The sequence below is a fragment of the Mustela putorius genome, unplaced genomic scaffold (genome assembly GCF_011764305.1).
Source record: "Mustela putorius furo isolate JIRA1106 unplaced genomic scaffold, ASM1176430v1.1 tig00000139_pilon_pilon_pilon, whole genome shotgun sequence".
In the NCBI taxonomy this organism is placed as follows: Eukaryota; Metazoa; Chordata; class Mammalia; order Carnivora; family Mustelidae; genus Mustela; species Mustela putorius.
In genome coordinates, this window is record NW_025421293.1 from 12408236 (window position 1) to 12426632 (window position 18397).

General features: G+C 47.1%; 1 protein-coding gene across 3 annotated transcripts in view; it reads right to left on the reverse strand.

Annotated features, from left to right (window-relative positions):
- SDK1 (sidekick cell adhesion molecule 1) overlaps positions 1-18397 on the reverse strand; it is an 883892-nt gene that overhangs the window by 137104 nt on the left and 728391 nt on the right. For all 3 annotated transcript variants that reach the window (XM_045075163.1, XM_045075162.1, XM_045075164.1), the window contains exons 18-19: positions 11551-11666; positions 9616-9808 (exon numbers count right to left, since the gene is read on the reverse strand). In XM_045075163.1, coding sequence (XP_044931098.1) covers positions 9616-9808; positions 11551-11666 — 309 coding nt within the window. The remainder of the gene's footprint in view (positions 1-9615; positions 9809-11550; positions 11667-18397) is intronic.

The window sequence follows — 18397 nt, forward strand, 5'->3', positions numbered from 1 at the left end:
AGAACAAGCAGGCTGGCTGGGCTCTGAGAAGCGGCAGCTGGCACCCAGTATCCCTGGACATGCCTTGCAGCGAGCATCTGGCTGGTATGGGGTCTCTGCTCTGTGCAGCCAGGGCTGCCCCCAGACCCAATCCAGAGCTCCAGGCTCCCTGCCCCCACCCCCTTCCCCTGAGGGGCCCCACAGGGCCGGACACTGTGCAAAAGTTCCAGCAACATGCGTTCCTTTGCCAGGAATTTCTTTGAGCTTAGCTGTTCATGGCGTGGGGGGCAGAGGCTCCACGTCATCCATTAAAACGAGGAGTAGCTGGGTTGGAGGCTTGTCCCCGGACAGGTAGCTGCTACTCTTAGTTCCTAGCTGTCTTACCACCCCAACACCATGTCATTTTTCAGAGGAACTGTCTGCCGCTTTGAAAAGCACCCAGAGAAAAAGTCCAAGAGGCTCAGTGTGAAGTGAGCAGTCCAAGGTCATGGACGTTCATTGCCAGGGGCCCTGACCAGCCTCCTGCCCGGACCCCTCGCCCTCTTTGCAGCTGTAGCATGCAAGGAAGGCCAGGCCTGGTCAGTGAGGACCTGGAGCCCCTGCGTGCGGCCCTCTCATAGGGCGGCTTCCTTCCCAGCTCTGTGGGGGTGGGCGTGGGGGGGCAGAGAGAGAAGGAAGCGCTTTACGGGAGGCTGGAGTCTGGGAGGGAACGGTGATGGGGCGAGGGAAGGGGTCAGAGATGGGCTCCACTGCTGAGGGGCCTGGGCGTGGGTCGGTCGGTTGGTTGTCTCCTGCAGCTGGTGGGGCCACTGGCTCAGGTTCACTCTGCCCCCCTAGGCCTCCCCCTTCCTGTGCCCAACTCTGGAGGCCACACTTGACTGAGTCAGGGAGGAAGGAGGGGAGGCTTGATGGGCAGAACCAGAGACAAAGCAGGAACAGAGGAGAATGGAGAGGAGCCAAGGGACCCACTAGCTCAGCACAGACGGAAGAGGCACACGCCCCGGCCCTGGCCCCTCCAGAGCTGCCCCGCCACATGCCTCCCCTGCTCTGCCCTGAACCTGCTACACAGAGATCTTTTTAACCAGACCACGATGCAGTAGTTCAAGCTTCAAATCGGACAGCATGTAGACAAGGGTGCTGGTTGTCCTGCCCGAGAGTGGAGTTGGGGCATCCCCCATTCTGGCTGCTGTGGGGCTGGCTCACACAGATAGTGGGTTCAGTACCATCTTCTCACCTGGCACCTGGACAAAGCCTCCTAATACATCTAATTTTAAAAAAAGAAAAAAGATGGAAACAGCCTCAGCAAACACACTCATCTGGGTGAAACTTCCGGAAGACGTTTTATGGCGAAGCTCCAACCCCGATAAAGGCCACTCTTGGGGCGGGGGAGACATAGAACTGCTGGCAAATCCCACCCATCTTTCTCCAGGTCTGAGTTTCCAGAAAGACATTCTGACAGATTTTTGAACGGACTTGTTCTTTTTTCGATCGATAGAGCGGCAAAGAAAGCTTTTTGCTCCTTTTATATTGTCAGTGTTTCTGCTTCTTGGATTCCTGCCCAAATCTGCTGTCCCCTAGCTCTGCTGGAACCAGCTGGCAATGTCTAGCCTTAAAATTTATATTCTGTTTCCCCTGTACTGTGTTGCCCGCCTCCCCCACCACCCACTTGCCCCCCTACCCCGGGCTCTGATCGCGTCGGAGCTTCAGAAAAGGAGGCCCCCGGGATGCAGAGCCAAGGGAGGCGCCCTCAGCTGGAGAGCACATGGGGCCAGGCCAAGCCAGCCTCGACTCCCAACCTTGCCATGACACAGTCCATGCTCTGAACAGCATCAGGCCCCCCAGCTACCGAAAACTGGTGACTCTGTTAGAAAAATTCTAAAGAGGGGACATTGGTTCTAGTTCTCTCAATTTCCAAGAAAGAAATGTCCAATTGCTCTTTTTGCCTACTAATGGTGGGCAAAAATTCCCTTAAGGCTCCGCTTCCTGGCCACCGAGCTGAATAGGGTATGTCCCCACGGTGTCCGTCTGCTTGCTTAGCTAGCAACAACTGGGTTTCCGTCTTTGAGTAAAGAATTCAGCCAGGACTTTTCTCTCTTTTCTTTGGAAGGAGTTACCTTCTGCCACTTTGTCTTTTCAATCAACGTCCTCTGGAAAGTGAAGTCTGATACGACGCAGTTGGACATGGCTGTGGCTTGAGCAGAGGTGTCGCCCGAGCCTCTGCTTTGGTAAGTGAACTAGATGAAAACGTCCACGTAATGCAGAGGTGTAAGGGGGAGCTCCCAACATTTGCCCCCAGCACTGCCCTCCGCACCCCATCTACACACGGAAGGGAGTTGGGCTGAGTCTTCCTACGGATGAGTGCAGAAAGTACCCTATGTCCACGCCAGGCTCCTTCTTCCTCCAAGACCCCATGCGGGCCCCCTGCATGCCTCCCTGCAACCTCAGTCCCACACAACTGGGCCCACACCCCCTTGTCGCACACCTTGGCCCACCAGATCCCTACGGTGACTTCATCTGCTCAGGGGGCTTTACTTGCTGGGGACCTTAGAGCTCAGACACCCTGAGGTGGAATGGATTTCAGATATTTCCATCTGGAGTTAGAGCATATACTCAGTTACCTTCCTAACCCTTTCCTGGAAAGTAAGATCACAGTTGGGAATTGCCAGGACTCCCAAACCCACTCAGACACAGGGGCCCAGACACCCCGCAGTCGCCACACACCAGGCATGCCCCAAGTTGGTGCAACGTCTTCATCCACCCAAGACCCGTTTCCTACTTGGTGGCCTCATTGCCCCCATAGTCACATAAACCAAAGCACATTGAGTCATCCTGGATAATCCATTCTACCCCCTATCAGAGAGCCCCCAAAGTCCCCATGACGTGTGCTCAGGATCCACCCCCCTTGCTGCTGTCTCCACGGCATAGGTGTGGGCTCTCTTCATATCATGCCTTCTTCCCGGCTTCCTTCACCTTGAGCTCCACAGCCTCTGCACAAAACCCGCAGAAAGAACTTCTGAAACACAGATTGAGTCAAAGCACACCGCTCATGGAGAACCTTCTGTGGGTCTGTCAAAGTGCCTGAACATAGCAGTTGAGACTCTTCTGACTCTGGTTTTCTGGGGCTTGTCCCCTCCCCGACCCCCACATGCTGCACCATGGCCACGCCAAACACCTCGCTCAAGTTCTCTCAACCTCGCATTCTCTCCTTGCTGCTACGGATGTGGTTTCTCCCACCTGCAATGCCCTCAGCTCTTCTCGGCTCATCTGTTAAGACCAGCTCAGCTGCCACCTTGTCTACAAGACTTACCTGATGCTCCTCAACCAGCTGCTTTTCACTGGGCGGCGGCAGCCATGTCTCTTGTCTCTTGTCTCAGCCATGTCTCTTGTCTCAGTGGCACTGGCCTCAGCCATGTCCCTCACGTCTGACTAGGTGAGAATCTCTAAATCTCCACTCACTTATCTTTGCAACCCTTTCAACACCCAGCTGGCTGCCTCGTACATGATCACAGACAACCTGCATATAAGTGTGCATGCTCGTTTCTGTGTTGGGAAGACAAATGAATGGACCGATCAAATGACATTTAGCTATAATACAATCACAGTAGGTATAAGACTTGATGAGACAGGCATACTTTTTTTTTTTTAATGGAAAAGCTGAACTTGATCAGCCTCCTTTAATCCTAAACTCTGGTTGGGGGCAGTGTATACAAATTTATAATGCAAAAACAGATCTCACAGCAGAATACACATTATTCTTCTCAAGCGCTCATGAAACATTCACCAAGACTGAGCATGTGCTGGGCCATAAAGAAAACTTCCAGAAACTTAAAGGAATTGAAGTTTTACAGTGTGCTGTCTGACCATTATGGAATCAGGCAAGAAATCCACAGCAGAAAGACAATAGGAAAATCCCACACCCATGGGAACTAAATGGCACGCTTCTAAATAAGGCATGGGCCAAACAAGAAGTCTCAGAGGGAATAAAAGCACATAGAACTGAGTGAAAATGAAACACAATATATCAAAATATGTGGGGTGCAGCTACAGCAGTGTGGAGAGGAAAATTTATGGCATTAACTCTTTATAAAAGAAATGAGGACAGGCGTCAAATCAATAGTTTAAGTACCTACCTCAAGAAATGAAAAAAGGAAGACCAAAAAATAAACCCAAAGCAAGCAGAAGGAAGGAAATATTAACAGAAAAAATCAATGAAACTGAAGACTGGAAAACAGTGGAGAAAATTCAATGAAATAAGAAGCTGGTTCCTCAAAAAAAAAAAAAAAACCAAAAACAATAAAATTGACAAATCTCTAGGAAGAATGACAGAAATAGAAAAAGAGATTAGCAATATCAGGGATGAAACAAGGAAGATGAGGACATATTCTGCAGCCACGGGAGGATATGAAGGGAATCCTGCCAGCAGCGTTACACGCACAGACACGACAACTTAGAGGATCGGTTCCTCAAAAAATCACAAACTGCCAATGCTCAGCCAAGAGGAAGCAGACAATGAATAGTACAATAACCACTGGAGACACTGAATTTATAATTAAAACGCTCCCCCAAAAGAAATAGCCAGGCCCAGAGGCTTTCATTGGAAAATGCCACTAATATCTTAAAGACAGATTGACACTAATTTTGCACAATGTCTTCTAGAAAGCCAAACAGGGGCTGGAGCACCTGGGTGGCTTTGTTGATTAAGCATCTGACTCTTGGTTTCAGCTCAGGTAGTGATGTCAGGGTTGTGAGACGGAGCCCTGCGTTGAGCTCTCTCTGTGCCCAGCGGGGAGTCTGCTTGGGATTCTCCCTCTCCCTCTGCCCCTCTTTCTACTTATGCACTCTCTCAACTAAATAAATAAATCTTTCAGAAAGAAAGGTAGGTAGGAGAAGGGGAACACTTCCAAACCTACTTTAGGAGGCCAGCGCTACCCTGACACTACCCCGGACAGACAGAAAGTCCAGGAAAATAAAACTGCAGATCAGTATCTCCCATGAAACCCAAATGCAAAACATCACCCACAAAGTATTAGCAAACTAAAGCCAACGACATGAGCAATAATTACACACTAGGACCGAGTGGGATTTCCTCCGAGTGTGCAAGGCCACTTCAACGTTTGCAAATCAATATGTACCACTGTACTGACAACTTGCTGAAAAGAAAAATCACAAGACTGTGTCCCTTGATGCAGTGGCAGCAGCTGACAAAACTGAATGCTCGTTAAGGAGGTCAGAGTCCAGGGCTGGGGTGAGAGTGGCTGCTGGGGTTCATCGGGGGTGCAAGAGGTTAGGGGTCTAAGAAATAGCTTCTCAGAGAAGGAAGTGAGTTCACCAGGAGCTCGGTGGGGCAGGGTGAGCACGGAGTTGCCACTTTCGGATGAGGGAGATCTGGGCATATTTGTGGGCTGACAACTAGTCAGTCTTCATCCTCTGATAGAGAGGAGCTGGGGTGAAAACAGAGGGACCCTGAGATGGGAGCAGATGGGGAGGAAGCTATCTCAGATAGCCTTGACCTCTGTAAATGCTGCCTCTGTGAGTACAGTGAAGCTGAGGCCTCAGGGAGCAGGGCAAGGCTGGGCCATGATGCCAGCCACACCCAGAGCCCCATGGTCGGGACAGGAAGAAGCTGGAGGACAGACGAGTGGCAGCCCCCAGTGACTTTTTCTTAAACATATATTAGTTACAATATAAAGAGATAAAGAGAGTACGTACCTACTGTAGAAGCAAGAATATATGGCAAAATCCAAACAAGAACGTAGAAACATGCATGATCACACCACGTAGAGCTAACAACTATGTGTCATGCAAGTGTGTTTTTATAAAATTTGGATCTCCTATAGTTTTGCATATTATTTTTTTTCACCTAACAGTAGATTATGACCATTTCTTCAAAAAACTTTTTAATAACGACAAAATATTTAGTATACTGTCATTCCATAATTTTTAAAATTACACCCCTCTGGAACACTTGCATATTTTTCTTTCTTTTTTTTCCCCAATTACAAATAACTGCAATGAGCCTTCCCATATTCAAGTCTTGGCACACATCTATGGTCATTTTCTCAGAGAGATTCACTAGATGATGTTTTCCACAGGTATCAGCTGGCCCGAGGACAGAGAAGGAGCCCAGTGAAGGTGCTCAGAGGGGCTGCTGGGTTGAGATGCCCCAGGGAAGGTCAGGCAAGGTGTAGCTGGGAGGCCTGACAGGGCATTCGAGAAGAAGGTAAGGGGATCTGGCAAGATTGTGGAGGAGTAGGAGGCCTTAGTTTTGTCTGGTCCCAGGAATCCAGCTAGAAAGCTATCAAATCACTCTGAACACCTGTGAACACAAGCAGAGATGGAAGAAAGAACAGTTGCAGTTCTACAAATAGAAGAGCGACTCTGTAAGGTAGGAGGTGCGGAGAAGTGAATCCAAGGTGATAGATCAGAAGACAAGCCATGGCGGGAGAGAGCTTCCATCAACTGGCACCGGAAAGTGATAGAGCAGGAGAGCACAAAATCAGAACTTTTAGAAGTTTGCTCTGATGAGAGACGGCCCTGCCTGAAAGGCACTCAGGCAGCACAGTGGGGCAGAATTCTAGGTAGGACAGTGTAGTCTCAGGATCCCTGGGATCACAGGAACGCTGGGGTGCCTGACTGTGGCAGAGCTCCCAGGCATCAGAGCGGGGAAGCCACCTGCAGTCAGTGAGCCCAGGAGTGGGGTTCTTAACTCGGGGTTGCCTCATACTGGAACTGTGGCACAGGTGGGTGACCGCACTCCGAGCAGGGGACTAGTAAGTGGCAGGACCGCAGCAAGACCCCCCCGTCCCTGTTCCTGGGGAGGAGCAGTGTGGGTGGGCGCCACAGGAGTCTGCAGGTTGTGGAGACTCAAAGCATGGTCATGTGCCTGAGATAGACATGTTCAGTCACAGGCCAGGTGAGCCTGGAGTGCGTCCAGAGACCATGGTGGGGGACTGACTGCTTTTCCCTGATGTCTCACTGAGGAGTGGGGCCCCGAGCTGTTACCTCCAGGGCTGGAGACTGGGAGGCTGCCAGTACATTCTTATCCTCAAGAACGGCATGGAAAGGCTTCCGGAAACAAAAGCCACATAATACAAACCCGAGCTACTTAGCCTGGTCCCTGGCAACAGTGATGCCATTCACAAGGGGCAAAGACACCTGAGAGTCAATGCAGTAAGGCCCTCCCCCAGGAGACCAGTAAGAACATCCAGCCAAGACCAAGTTTACCGGTCAAGGAGAATCATAAAACTCCAGTGCTAAGGGAAAGCAGTACACAGAAGTCATGGTTTTTTCCCCACGATTTTTTTAGTCTGATAATTTTATTTTTTTCTCTTTCCTTTCTCAACCAATTTCTTATTTTATCAACTCTTTTTAAAAAATCACTTTTAATTTTCATTTTTTATACTTACATTCTACCCTTTCATTGTATTTAATTTTATTTTTATATATATCTAAGTTTTTCTTTCCTTACAATTTTGAGATGTACTTTCTTCTAACAAAGAGACCAAAATACACTCAGGATATAGTGTATTGTTCTGTTCTCTTCACCTGTCTATTTATATTCCTTTTTTGTCTTTTAATTTTCATTTTTATACTTATATTGTATCCTTTCAATGTATTTAGTTTTATTTAATGTATTTAGTTATATTTATAATGTTGGGATATAGTTTTCTAACAAACACCCCAAAATACACATAGGACTCAGTGTATTGCTGTGTTCTGTTCACATGTTTGATCATATTCTCCTCTCTCTGTCTCTGTCTCTCTCTCTTTCAGTTTCTGGTCTCTTCTGATTTGTTTAGTGTACATTTCTGAGGTCATTATTGCCATTTTAGTATTTGTTCTCTTGTTTATCTATTCTTCTCTGGATAGAATTACAAGATGGAAAAACTCACCTCAAAAAAAAGAACAAGAGGCAGTACCGACTGCCAAGGACCTAATCAGTATGGGCATTAAGTAAGATGTTGGAACTAGAGTTCAGAATAATGATTACAAAGATACTAGGTAGGTTGGAAAAAAGCATAGAAGACACTAGAGAATCCATTTCTGGAGAAATAAAAGAACTAAAATCTAGTCAAGTCAAAATCAAAAGGTTCTTAATGAGGTGCAATAAAAAAATGGAAGCTCTAACTGTGAGGAGAGATGAGGCAGAAGAGAGAATGAGTGATATGGAAGACTGAATGATGGAGAACAAAAGAACTGAGCAAAAGAGAGATAAACAACTACTGAACCGTGAGAGGAGAATTCGAGAGATAAGTGATACCATAAGATGAAACAATATTAGAATAATTAGGATCCTTGAAGAAGAGGAAAGGGAAGCAGATGATATATTGGAGCAAATTATAGCAGAGAACTTTCCTAATCTGGGGAAGGAAATGGGCATTCAAGTCCAGGAGGCACAGAGAACCTCTTCAAAATCAATAAAAATAGGTCAATGCCTTGACATATAGTAGTGAGCCTTACAAATTTCAGAGACAAAGAGAAAATATGAAAGCAGCTCACAATGAGATGTCTGTAACCTACAAGAGTAGAAACATTTGACTGGCAGAGGACCAATCCACAGAGACCTGGCAGGAATAGGGAATGTTGAACATATACACCTGAACTTTTTCACAACTTGAACAGACTGATTTCTCGAAAAGTTGAAAACAGAGCTACCCTATGACCCAGCAATTGCACTACTAAGGATGTACCCCAAAGATACAAATGGAGAGATCTGAAGGGGCACCTGCTCCCCAGTATTCATAGCAGCAATATCTATAATAGCCAAACTATGGAAGAGTCCAGATGTCCATCGACAAATGAATGGATAAAGAAGAGCTGGTGTGTGTGTACACACACACACACACACACTCACACACAATGAACTGCTACTCAGCCATCAAAAAGCTGAGATCTTGCCATTTGCAACGACATGGATGGAACTAGATGGTATTATGCTAAGCTAACTAAGTCAATCAGAGACAGACAATTATCATAGGATCTCACTCGTATGAGGAATTTAAGAAATGAAACAGAGGATCATGGGGGAAGAGAAGGAAAAAAAACCAAGATGAAATCAGCAAGGGAGAGAAACCATAGGAGAGTCTTGATCATATGAAACAAACTAAGGTTTGCTGGTGGGGGGATGGGCTGACTGGGTGACAGGCATTAAGGAGGGGAGTGCATGTGGCACAATGTGCACTGGGTGTTGTATAAGATTGATGAATCACTGACCTCTACCTCTGAAACCAATAATACCTTGTATGTTAACTAATTAAATTTAAATTAAAAAAATACTGGAACAAAAAAAAAAAGAAGAAGAAGAAGGGAAGGGGACTGGAAGTTGAAATCTGGGGGAAGAAGAGGCCATCAGGACCACAGGTGGACCACATGGCTCAGACCAGACTGTTTCTCTGGCCCTCTGAGCTCTTTCAGTTAGCCTGGCTTCCAGTTCCAGAGACCACCTCCTGCCGCTCATCACCAATACTTCCCACTGACTGATCTCCCTCAGTCACGCAGACTGCAAACTCTCTGAGGACATGGAGGTTCCTGATGACCCTCTCAGCCCCGGCCCGGCGTGGGATAGGACGGTGGTGGGGACCTCCCTGACGCCTGACTTGTGACCATTGAGAAGACACACAGTGGAGCTGTACTTACTGTCTTCATGAGTCCAGATGAGCTGAGGCGTGCTCGGAGGCCCATCCCCCGGAGTGGTGAAACACAGAACGGAGGTGAAGTACGCCGTGAACTTCTTCAGGTTCGTTATATACCCGTGGTGGACTCCGTGGAAATCTGGCGCAATGGTGACCACAGTGGTGGCCTCAGGGACCTCAGCTGGCCACGCGAGGAGCTATGATGAGACACGTGGAGAAAGAGATGCTTTTGAACTGCACATCTTCACTCTTGAGTCTGTTATCAGGATTTTTAGTTTGTAATTAATGTATTGTCAAAGAAAGCAAAGTCACGACTAAGAAACTCCATAAAGCCTACATTTTATAATGCCGCTAAAAAATCTGGAGTTGAAAAGATATCTCACAGATAACTGAACACAGATATGTACATATACATATATTTTATACATGTATATAAAAACAAAATATCTAACTTTAACCCATGTTGGAATAATAGACACTCCTTAAACCTTCACTTAAAGATGTTCCAGAGTGTAACTTTTTTTTAACACTAAGCAATAAAGACAACACCATCTTTATTCGACTTAATCAGTACAAAGAAACATAAGCACAAATATCAACAAAACATGAACACAGATTTTTTTTCCCCCCCGGGTAGGCATCTACTCTGCCTCAAAGACAAGCCCCTGATTCAATAGGAACGAATCTTAATTATTTATGATTTCTATCACACTGGTTTTCTGAAAAGAACTTTAGGAGGTTGAGTCCAATTTTAAAGAAATATAGTACACGTACGCATTCCAAGGGAAGTCATTTTAACGTTTGGGCAACATTATGTATGAACATGACTTTTAATTCCTTTGACACCAAACATTTCCCGGGTTAATTAGGTTTGAAGGTTGACATGCTGCAGGACACAAAGCGTATTTGTATAGATCAAACCCACACTGAGCCATTGAATGAATGCTCTGGTCTTGCCAATAAGACTTGACAGGAAAGTCAAGGAGGCAAAATCATCTTGGTTGATCAATATGATTTTCTTTCAGACAAAGCTTCTGAGTGTAGATTCCTCTGGGGAATTGAAAAGGAAAAGAAAAGGCAGGGCAAATTCTTAGCTACCTCTGCCTTTCTAGTGAAAACAAAAAAGTGTTTTTGTAAGTTGAATCCAAATGGGAGAAAAAAAATTTGAACCATGTGTCTAAGGAAATAATACTCTTTGAATCTGAAATTACCAAGAATTCAAGCAGAACACGTGGAGTCCTTTTTCCACAAAGATCTTCCCTGAGTTTACCTGTTAAGGCAGACCACTAGTGACTATGCTGTAGCTAAAACCAGGATGGGATCCCAAGTCCAACCAGGAGCTGATCTAGAAGGCAAGACGGACTACACCTTTGGAAACTGCATCCAAATACATCTATGAAAGTAAGAGATTCTGGTAGCTAAGGACAGAGGGAGGTTGGACAGAGGGAATTTTTGGCTCTAATTCAGGCCAGGTAGGTGCCCTGAATTCACTGAACAGAACTTTCTCTGATGTTGAGATGGGGAGGGACTAAATATCTTCATTTTCTAGAAGTCTCATTCCCTTGCATCGAGCGCCCTTTGTTCTAAGTTGGTGCTCCCGGGAGAGGTCTCTTCTCCAGGAAGATGTGGTTTGCACAAATACTGGTTCCAATCAACCCAGATAGGTTTTCCACTGCTAATTTAAAAATGGATAGCTTTTCTCAAAAGAAGTTGCTCTGTTACGTATGACCACCCACTTAAAAACTAATAATTTGAGTTTCTGAACCCATAGAGCAGAGAAGACCTTGGATAAATGGTGACACCCCCACCCGACCACCAAAGCTAACACACTTGGTAATTTTATGTGGTGGGTTCTCCTCAAAATAAGAAGTGGGCAGCCTTCTCATTGGTCACAAGACTGTGACAGACCAGGATGGCCATCCAGGGCTGAACCATGTACCTTGTATCCCTGGTTGATGCCATTGATGAACTGCTGAGGCGGAGGGTTCCAGAGGAATTGGATGGTTGTGGAATTCACAGCTTCTGTCTGCACGTTCTGTGGGGGTGCAGTAGGCACTGTTCCAAGGCAGTCGTGGAAGACGGCAAAACAAACAGTAGGAGGCCCAGTAGGGAGGAGAGAGGAGAAAGAAACTCTTAGCTGCCACTCATGATTCACAGGCCATTACAGCATTGAGAACAGGGAAGTGTGATAAATGTTTCTGGAAGCTAATAGTGGCATTACAAAGAAAAAGAACTGGGGCTATTTCTCATTTTCTGCGGGAGAATTCTTTAAGGCATCGGCGGAAAAGTGGACCGGATCACCTCATTCCATGGGTGAGGCTTTCTCAGGGATCCCCAGATAAATAGCTAAGGAGAGCTTTCTCCGGTTCATTTCTCAGTTACTCAGGGTTTGAGATCTAGGCAAGGTCTCATTGAGAGACCCCCTCCCCCAGCAGGTACCACTATGTTTCAAGTCCATTAATCCTCTATATGGAAAAACAAAAAACAAAAAACAAAAACCACCCCCTCCCATATGGATTGTTCATTCATTTGGAGGCTAAATTTCTCTTTGTCTGTTACAGGGACCACCATTTTGTCTTTCTGTTATTGACCAGTTAAACACTTGCAAAATGGCTTGTATTCCAGAAGTTGCGATCTTGGGGAGATACTCATGCAACAGAAATAAGCACACAGCTCTCTGGGGCAGGGGATGCCCAGGACAGAGCAAAATGACTCTGCCCCAGGAAAGCACGGAAGTCTTCCATGAGGTGGCACCTGGACTAGGTCTGGAAGAAAGGGCAGATGTCTGAAGAGGAAAAGGCCTTCTCCATTGGGAAGATGGAGTGAGCAAGGCCTGCTGTTACGAAACCCTCTTGTACCATGAGAACACAGTGCGCGGGCTAGAGACGGGTCATACAGGGGCAAATGGGCGTGGGAAGTCGTCTTGGGTACTGCCTTGTGCCAAACACAGTGGTTGACGACGTACACGGCACACCATGGGGAATCCAAAGTATATTGAAAAAGGCAACGATGTGTTGTGGCTAGCTGTTGAAGGACGAGGACCTCTGTGGCCTCAGAGGGGACCATTCCATGGGTTGTGATCCAACTTTCTGCCAAAGAAGGTCTTGGTTCTCTAGGGCCTTGTTTCAAAAATAACACACAGAAGCCAAACGGATCCTTGGGCTCCAGGTAAAGAAATAAAGATGACACAGAGTCTCCCAGCACAGAGCACATGGGGACAGAGCATGGTCCTGCTAAAGATGGCTAAGCCTTCCATTATTCCCATCTTGTTAGGCAGAAGTGAAAAAAGCATAAAAGAAGTGAAAAGTGAAAAAAGCAAAAAAATTCCCCCAAGCCCCTCAAGAGTACACTTCAAGTCATGCTCTCTTCTTATCTGCTCTGGATTCCGGCTGTGATATTCCCCCGTCCCCTGCCTCTGCACGTCGCCAAGCAAATGGTCCGTTTCCCCATTCCGCATTTTGTAGATTAAAAAAAAAAAAAAAAAAAAAAAGGCCAGGGGATCCTAGTGCCTGGGATGAACGTGACATCCAAGAACAAGAGGAAGCTGAACTAATAACTATAAAACCTGAACCTCTCTTGAGCCCACAGGAGAGCCAAGGTCAGCAGGGCCAGTGAATGTTGAGAAAAGATGAGCCTCTTGGAGGAGAGAGCGTGGGAGTGCCGGCTCACCTGGGACAGAGCAGGAGAGAGGACAGGGGGACGCCGCATAGGTGGGTAAGGAAAACTCAGTTCAAATTCCTAACAAAGTGCTAGAGGCTCAGTGGGGGCCGGCAGGGAGAGCAGAGTGTGTGTGTAGGCTGCGGACGCCCAGACAAGTTCAATACCGCGGAGACGCAAAGGAGGGAATCACTAGGGCCTTCTCATCGGAAGCCAAGTGAGCCAGGAGCAGTAGAGTGATATGTTTCAAGTACTGACGGGAAAATCTACGGTCCCAGGCTTCTTGTCCTGGAAAAGCGTCATAAAGGCATTTTCAGGAAGACGAACACGGAGAGAATTCATTCCCGGCACACCTGTGCTGTGAAAAACACCGGAGGCTTGTGCGAGCAGATGGACACCGAGGCTGATGATCTATGCAGGGAAGTGGGTGATTTCCAGAAATGGCTAAGATAATGGTAGGTAGAGTATATTTCTTATTTTTGACTCACTCTCAAATATGGCTGACTGTTGAAGCAACCAAGGTAGCATTCCACTGGGACTTGCAGCAGGAGTGCGAGTGAGACAAGGGGTCCCAACCCCTGAGAGATGGGGAGAGGCCCCGGGGCACCGACCAGGCTCATCCGCCGTACACGGGACAAACTTTAAGATCAACTGGGACTCAATGAGGAGATCTATAGTAAACCCCAGAGCAATCACTAAACGAGTCCGGAAAAGGGATCTAAGATAAGGCAAGACTGGGGAAAATAATGTAAATATAGGAATATCTAATTAATCCCGAAGCAGGCAGGCCGAAGGAATGGAAAAGGAGAAAACAGGAGAGGGAGCAAATAGAAAACAACTGGCAAGACGATAGATTTTAACCTCATTTTTCAAGTCGCGTAGCATGTAAACAGTACACATACCAACAAAAGACGGGCTATCAGATGAGAAGCAAGGTCCAGCTGTGTGGTGTCTAAAAGGATCTCACTTAAAAGGTGGAGACACAAAGAGATTACAAATAAAAGAACAGAAAAAAATACATGCTGAAAAAAAATGACGCCTTGGGAGCACAGAGGGACAGCGCAGGGGGATTTTGGGGGTGAAAGAGATGGCCCAACTCCATTGCGGTTGGGGCTGTGGCTGGCGTGCGTTTATCAAACTGTATCCAACCGTACACCAAAAAGGGGGAATTTTTTTCGTATTCTGTAAATTATATCACTGGGAATCTGACTTCTAAAAAAGTGCTTTAATCTCTTTGATGTTTTTCTGCCCCCAAGAGGTGATGTCTGGGTCTGGGCCCCTTGCACAGAGGCTCCACGGGTCCTCCAACCAGCAGAATACCTCCCAGGCCCTACTGAGCCTGAAGCGTCTACGCTCCAGGCCCAGCCTCTCTGGGAGCACCCGGAGCAGCCCTGTAAGAAGGCCGGGACCCTGACAGCACCCTGCAGTCCCAGGGCAGCCCAGCCTTGCAGCTTTCCCCACAGAGGCCCTGACTTGTGCTTGGATCCACGGCCACCCCCGGCCCCCCGCCGCCAGCCCCGCCCAGCTGCCAGTGCACTGAGGAGCCACCCGTCCAGGCCCACTGCGGTTCCAGGCCCCCAGCACGAAGACATCTAAGAGAAGGCTGCTTGTCGTAAACCTCCAACTGTCTCAGGGAGAGGGAAGAGAAGTCCCGGGGGGAACTGGGAGGACACTCCGAAGGGTTTGGCTTCTTTTCTTAGATGCTGTGCCCGCAGGGGCCAAGGAATGCAACGCTCTTTGCGGGCTTCCTTCTGGGGTCTCGTGGGCCCAGTTACTGACTCTAGAATTCCATAAAACGTTCCCATCCGACGCGCGAGAGTCCCTAGATAACACCACGCTGATCTAACGTTTTTAAAAACTTGGCATTTTTGCATAAATTAAATTGAACGATGATCTCCTAGGGCTCTAAGGGGATGTCTAGCAGCTCTGCATTTCTTTCTGGCACCACAACGGGCACGCGGAGGGGCTGCTGCTTGCCTGAGTCGGCCTGTTCAGCCTCACATCACGTCAGTACAGCTCTTCGCCTGCCCACATCTCAGCAAAACCCCGAGGAGCTGGGCTGCCCCTCATCAAGGAGGCAGTTCTGTCCTCCCTTCTCATTCCCCGGGGTCATGGAAAGTCAGGAGGCCAGCAGGGCTCTGCCGGCTGCACCCCTGCACCCAAGTTCATGGGGCTGGATGTGCGTTCCTTCCCAAAGTCCCGGGAAGCAGGTTCTAGAGCCCGAGATTCCTTTCTCTCGCCCACCTGGGGCTTTGTCCAAAAAAATCACCAGTTGTCCCAGCCACCCTTCAGCTTCTTGTCACCCTAATTATTGTCATCAGAAATGACTCACCAATACAAGGATGATGGAATTAAAAATTCCCTAGAGGGAGAGAAAGAGCTGTAGCCAGGAAATCCTTCTCCGCAGTGTTCCCCACAGAGCTGAATGGCCTTAATTACTGCAGGCCGTGGAACCCTCCTCTTGGAAGGAAAGGCAGGCGCCTCGCTCCCAGGTGGGACTTCTCTGCAGTCTTCACAGAAGAGCTCAGGGAAGCAGGGAGGGGCGCCTCCCGCTGCTCTGAATTAGGCCTCCAGGGATGGTTCCCTCCCCAGATAATTAGCATTTAAAGTGCAGTTCTTTCCTTGTCCCTAACTGCAGGCCTTGAAGTGGTCTGGTAAAGTGACAGGTGGTGTTATGCTCTTTTGTGGTTTTCTTTGCTTAAAAAAAATAAAATAAAAAAAAATAAAAAATCCTTTTTTTTTTTTTTCCCTAGATGGTTCCCCCTGCACTGATCCTAGGATGCTCTCAGTCTTTAAATTCAACACAACTTAAACCCTGTCTTGATTCTCCCAGCCAAGGACGAGGAGCTCTGTCACATAAGCAGCCAGCACCCAGCACCCAAGGGCACCTTCCAGCTGTGGCACGTGGAGAGAGAAACCACGTGAGCAGTTTTAGGAACAGGAACTGATCCGTTACAGGCCAGCCTGTGGCCAGGATAAAGCCATGGCCAGAGGTGGGATTTCTTGGGATGGGCACGTAGGAGGCACCAACAGGAGGGAGGCCCTGTCCACTGGGTTATACCAGCACCAGAGTTGCTCATGTCCATCAATTCTTTGTTGTCGTCAGCCGTTGTTCACCGCCGCTGGAAAATTTACAACTGTTAAATTACATTTGAAAACCTTACCCAGGCTCCTAAAGGATGAATACCCAACTTTTGTAGCAACATGGACGGGACTGGAAGAGATTATGCTCAGTGAAATAAGTCAAGCAGAGAGAGTCAATTATCATATGGTTTCACTTATTTGTGGAGCATAACAAATAGCATGGAGGACAAGGGGTGTTAGAGAGGAGAAGGAAGTTGGGGGAAATTGGAGGGGGAGGTGAACCATGAAAGACTATGGACTCTGAAAAACAATCTGAGGGGTTAGAAGTGGCGGGGGTGTGGGAGGTTGGGGTACCAGGTGGTGGGTATTATAGAGGGCATGGATTGCATGGAGCACTGGGTGTGGTGAAAAAATAATAAATGCTTTTTTTCTGAAAATAAATATATTGAAAAAATTTAAAAAAATGAATAAATAAAATATTAAAAAAAAAAAAAAGAAAACCTTACCCAGGCATCACATATTGATGAGTGAGAGAAGCCAAAGTAAAGTCTCTATGCTTTGTGATTCCAACTACAGGATATCCTGGAAAAAGCAAAACTATGGAGGTAGTGCATCCATAGTTTTCGGGGGTGGGGGGTAGGCAGAGCACAGAGGATTTTTTAGGGGAAACTATTGTGTATGATTTCATCACGGACACATGTCATTACCTTCTGTTAAAAGCCACAGGGGGTACAACACTGAGAGTGAACCCCAATGTGAACTACGGATCGTGGGTGCCAGTGATGTGTAGCTGAGTTCCTGGACTGTAACAGATGCACCCAGCATCCTGGGGGAAGCTGATGGGGAGGCAGCCATGGTGGAGAGGGGTATGGGGTACACGGGAAATCTTTGCACCCTCCACTCAGTTTTGCTGTGAGCTTAAAACTTCTCTAAAAATAAAGTCTATTTAAAACACAAGGGGCACCTGGGTGGCTCAGTTGGTTAAGCAACCGCCTTCGGCTCAGGTCACGGTCCAGGAGTCCTGGGATCAAGTCCCGCATCAGGCTCCCAGCTCCATGGGGAGTCTGCTTCTCCCTCTGACCTTCTCGCCTCTCATGCTCTCTCTCACTGTCTCTCTCTCAAATAAATAAATGAAAATTTAAAACACAAAATGAGCCGTGACTTTGCTAGACGCTTTCTGAATCCAGTCCGTGGTAACGACTTTCCTAGAGCATCCGTAGGGAGTCCCCAGGGCAGCAAAGTGCACAGCGCCCTCCCTGACATCCCCATCAGCCCATCTTCTCAAGTTCACTTCCATGTTCATTTTCACCCCGGCACACACAGAGGGTGTGCGCAATTATGGTTATTTCCTGGTGTGAGGTGTTCCCTGGAAAGATAGGAAGGATTTTTTTAAAAATTTCCTTCTTCCTCCTCCCTTTCCCTTCTTCCTGGCTACTCATGTAAATTCAGCAAGATCTGATTCTTGATAGATTTCAACATGAATCCTGGGTTTCAGAAATATAAAAATGTTTTAAAATAATAAGCTACCTAAATAAATCAACTCATTAAAGAGGACGACAGAGTTTTACAGCTTCAAATAATTGACTTTTTGAAATATTTGGGATCAGAGAGTACATAATTAATATTTATAGGTCATGAATTTTTCAAAATTTCAGGTCTTTAATCAAATAGAAACGAACGTGTCAATATTGCCTAGTGGATGCTTCCCTTTTTTTTGGATTTTTTTTCACTCAAAAAATTCATCTGCAAAACTTCTTAAGAATACATGTAGCACCCAAAGAACAAATAATCCAACCAAGAAATGGGTGGAAGACATGAACAGACATTTTGGCAAAGACGACATCCAAATGGCCAACAGACACATGAGAAAGTGCTCAACATCACTTGGCATCAGGGAAACATAGATCAAAACCACAGTGAGATACCACCTCACATTGGTCAGAATGGCCAAAAATAACAAGTCGGGAAATGACAGGTGTTGGCGAGGACACGGAGAAAGGGGAACCCTCCTGCACTGTTGGTGGAAATGCAAGCTGGTGCAGCCA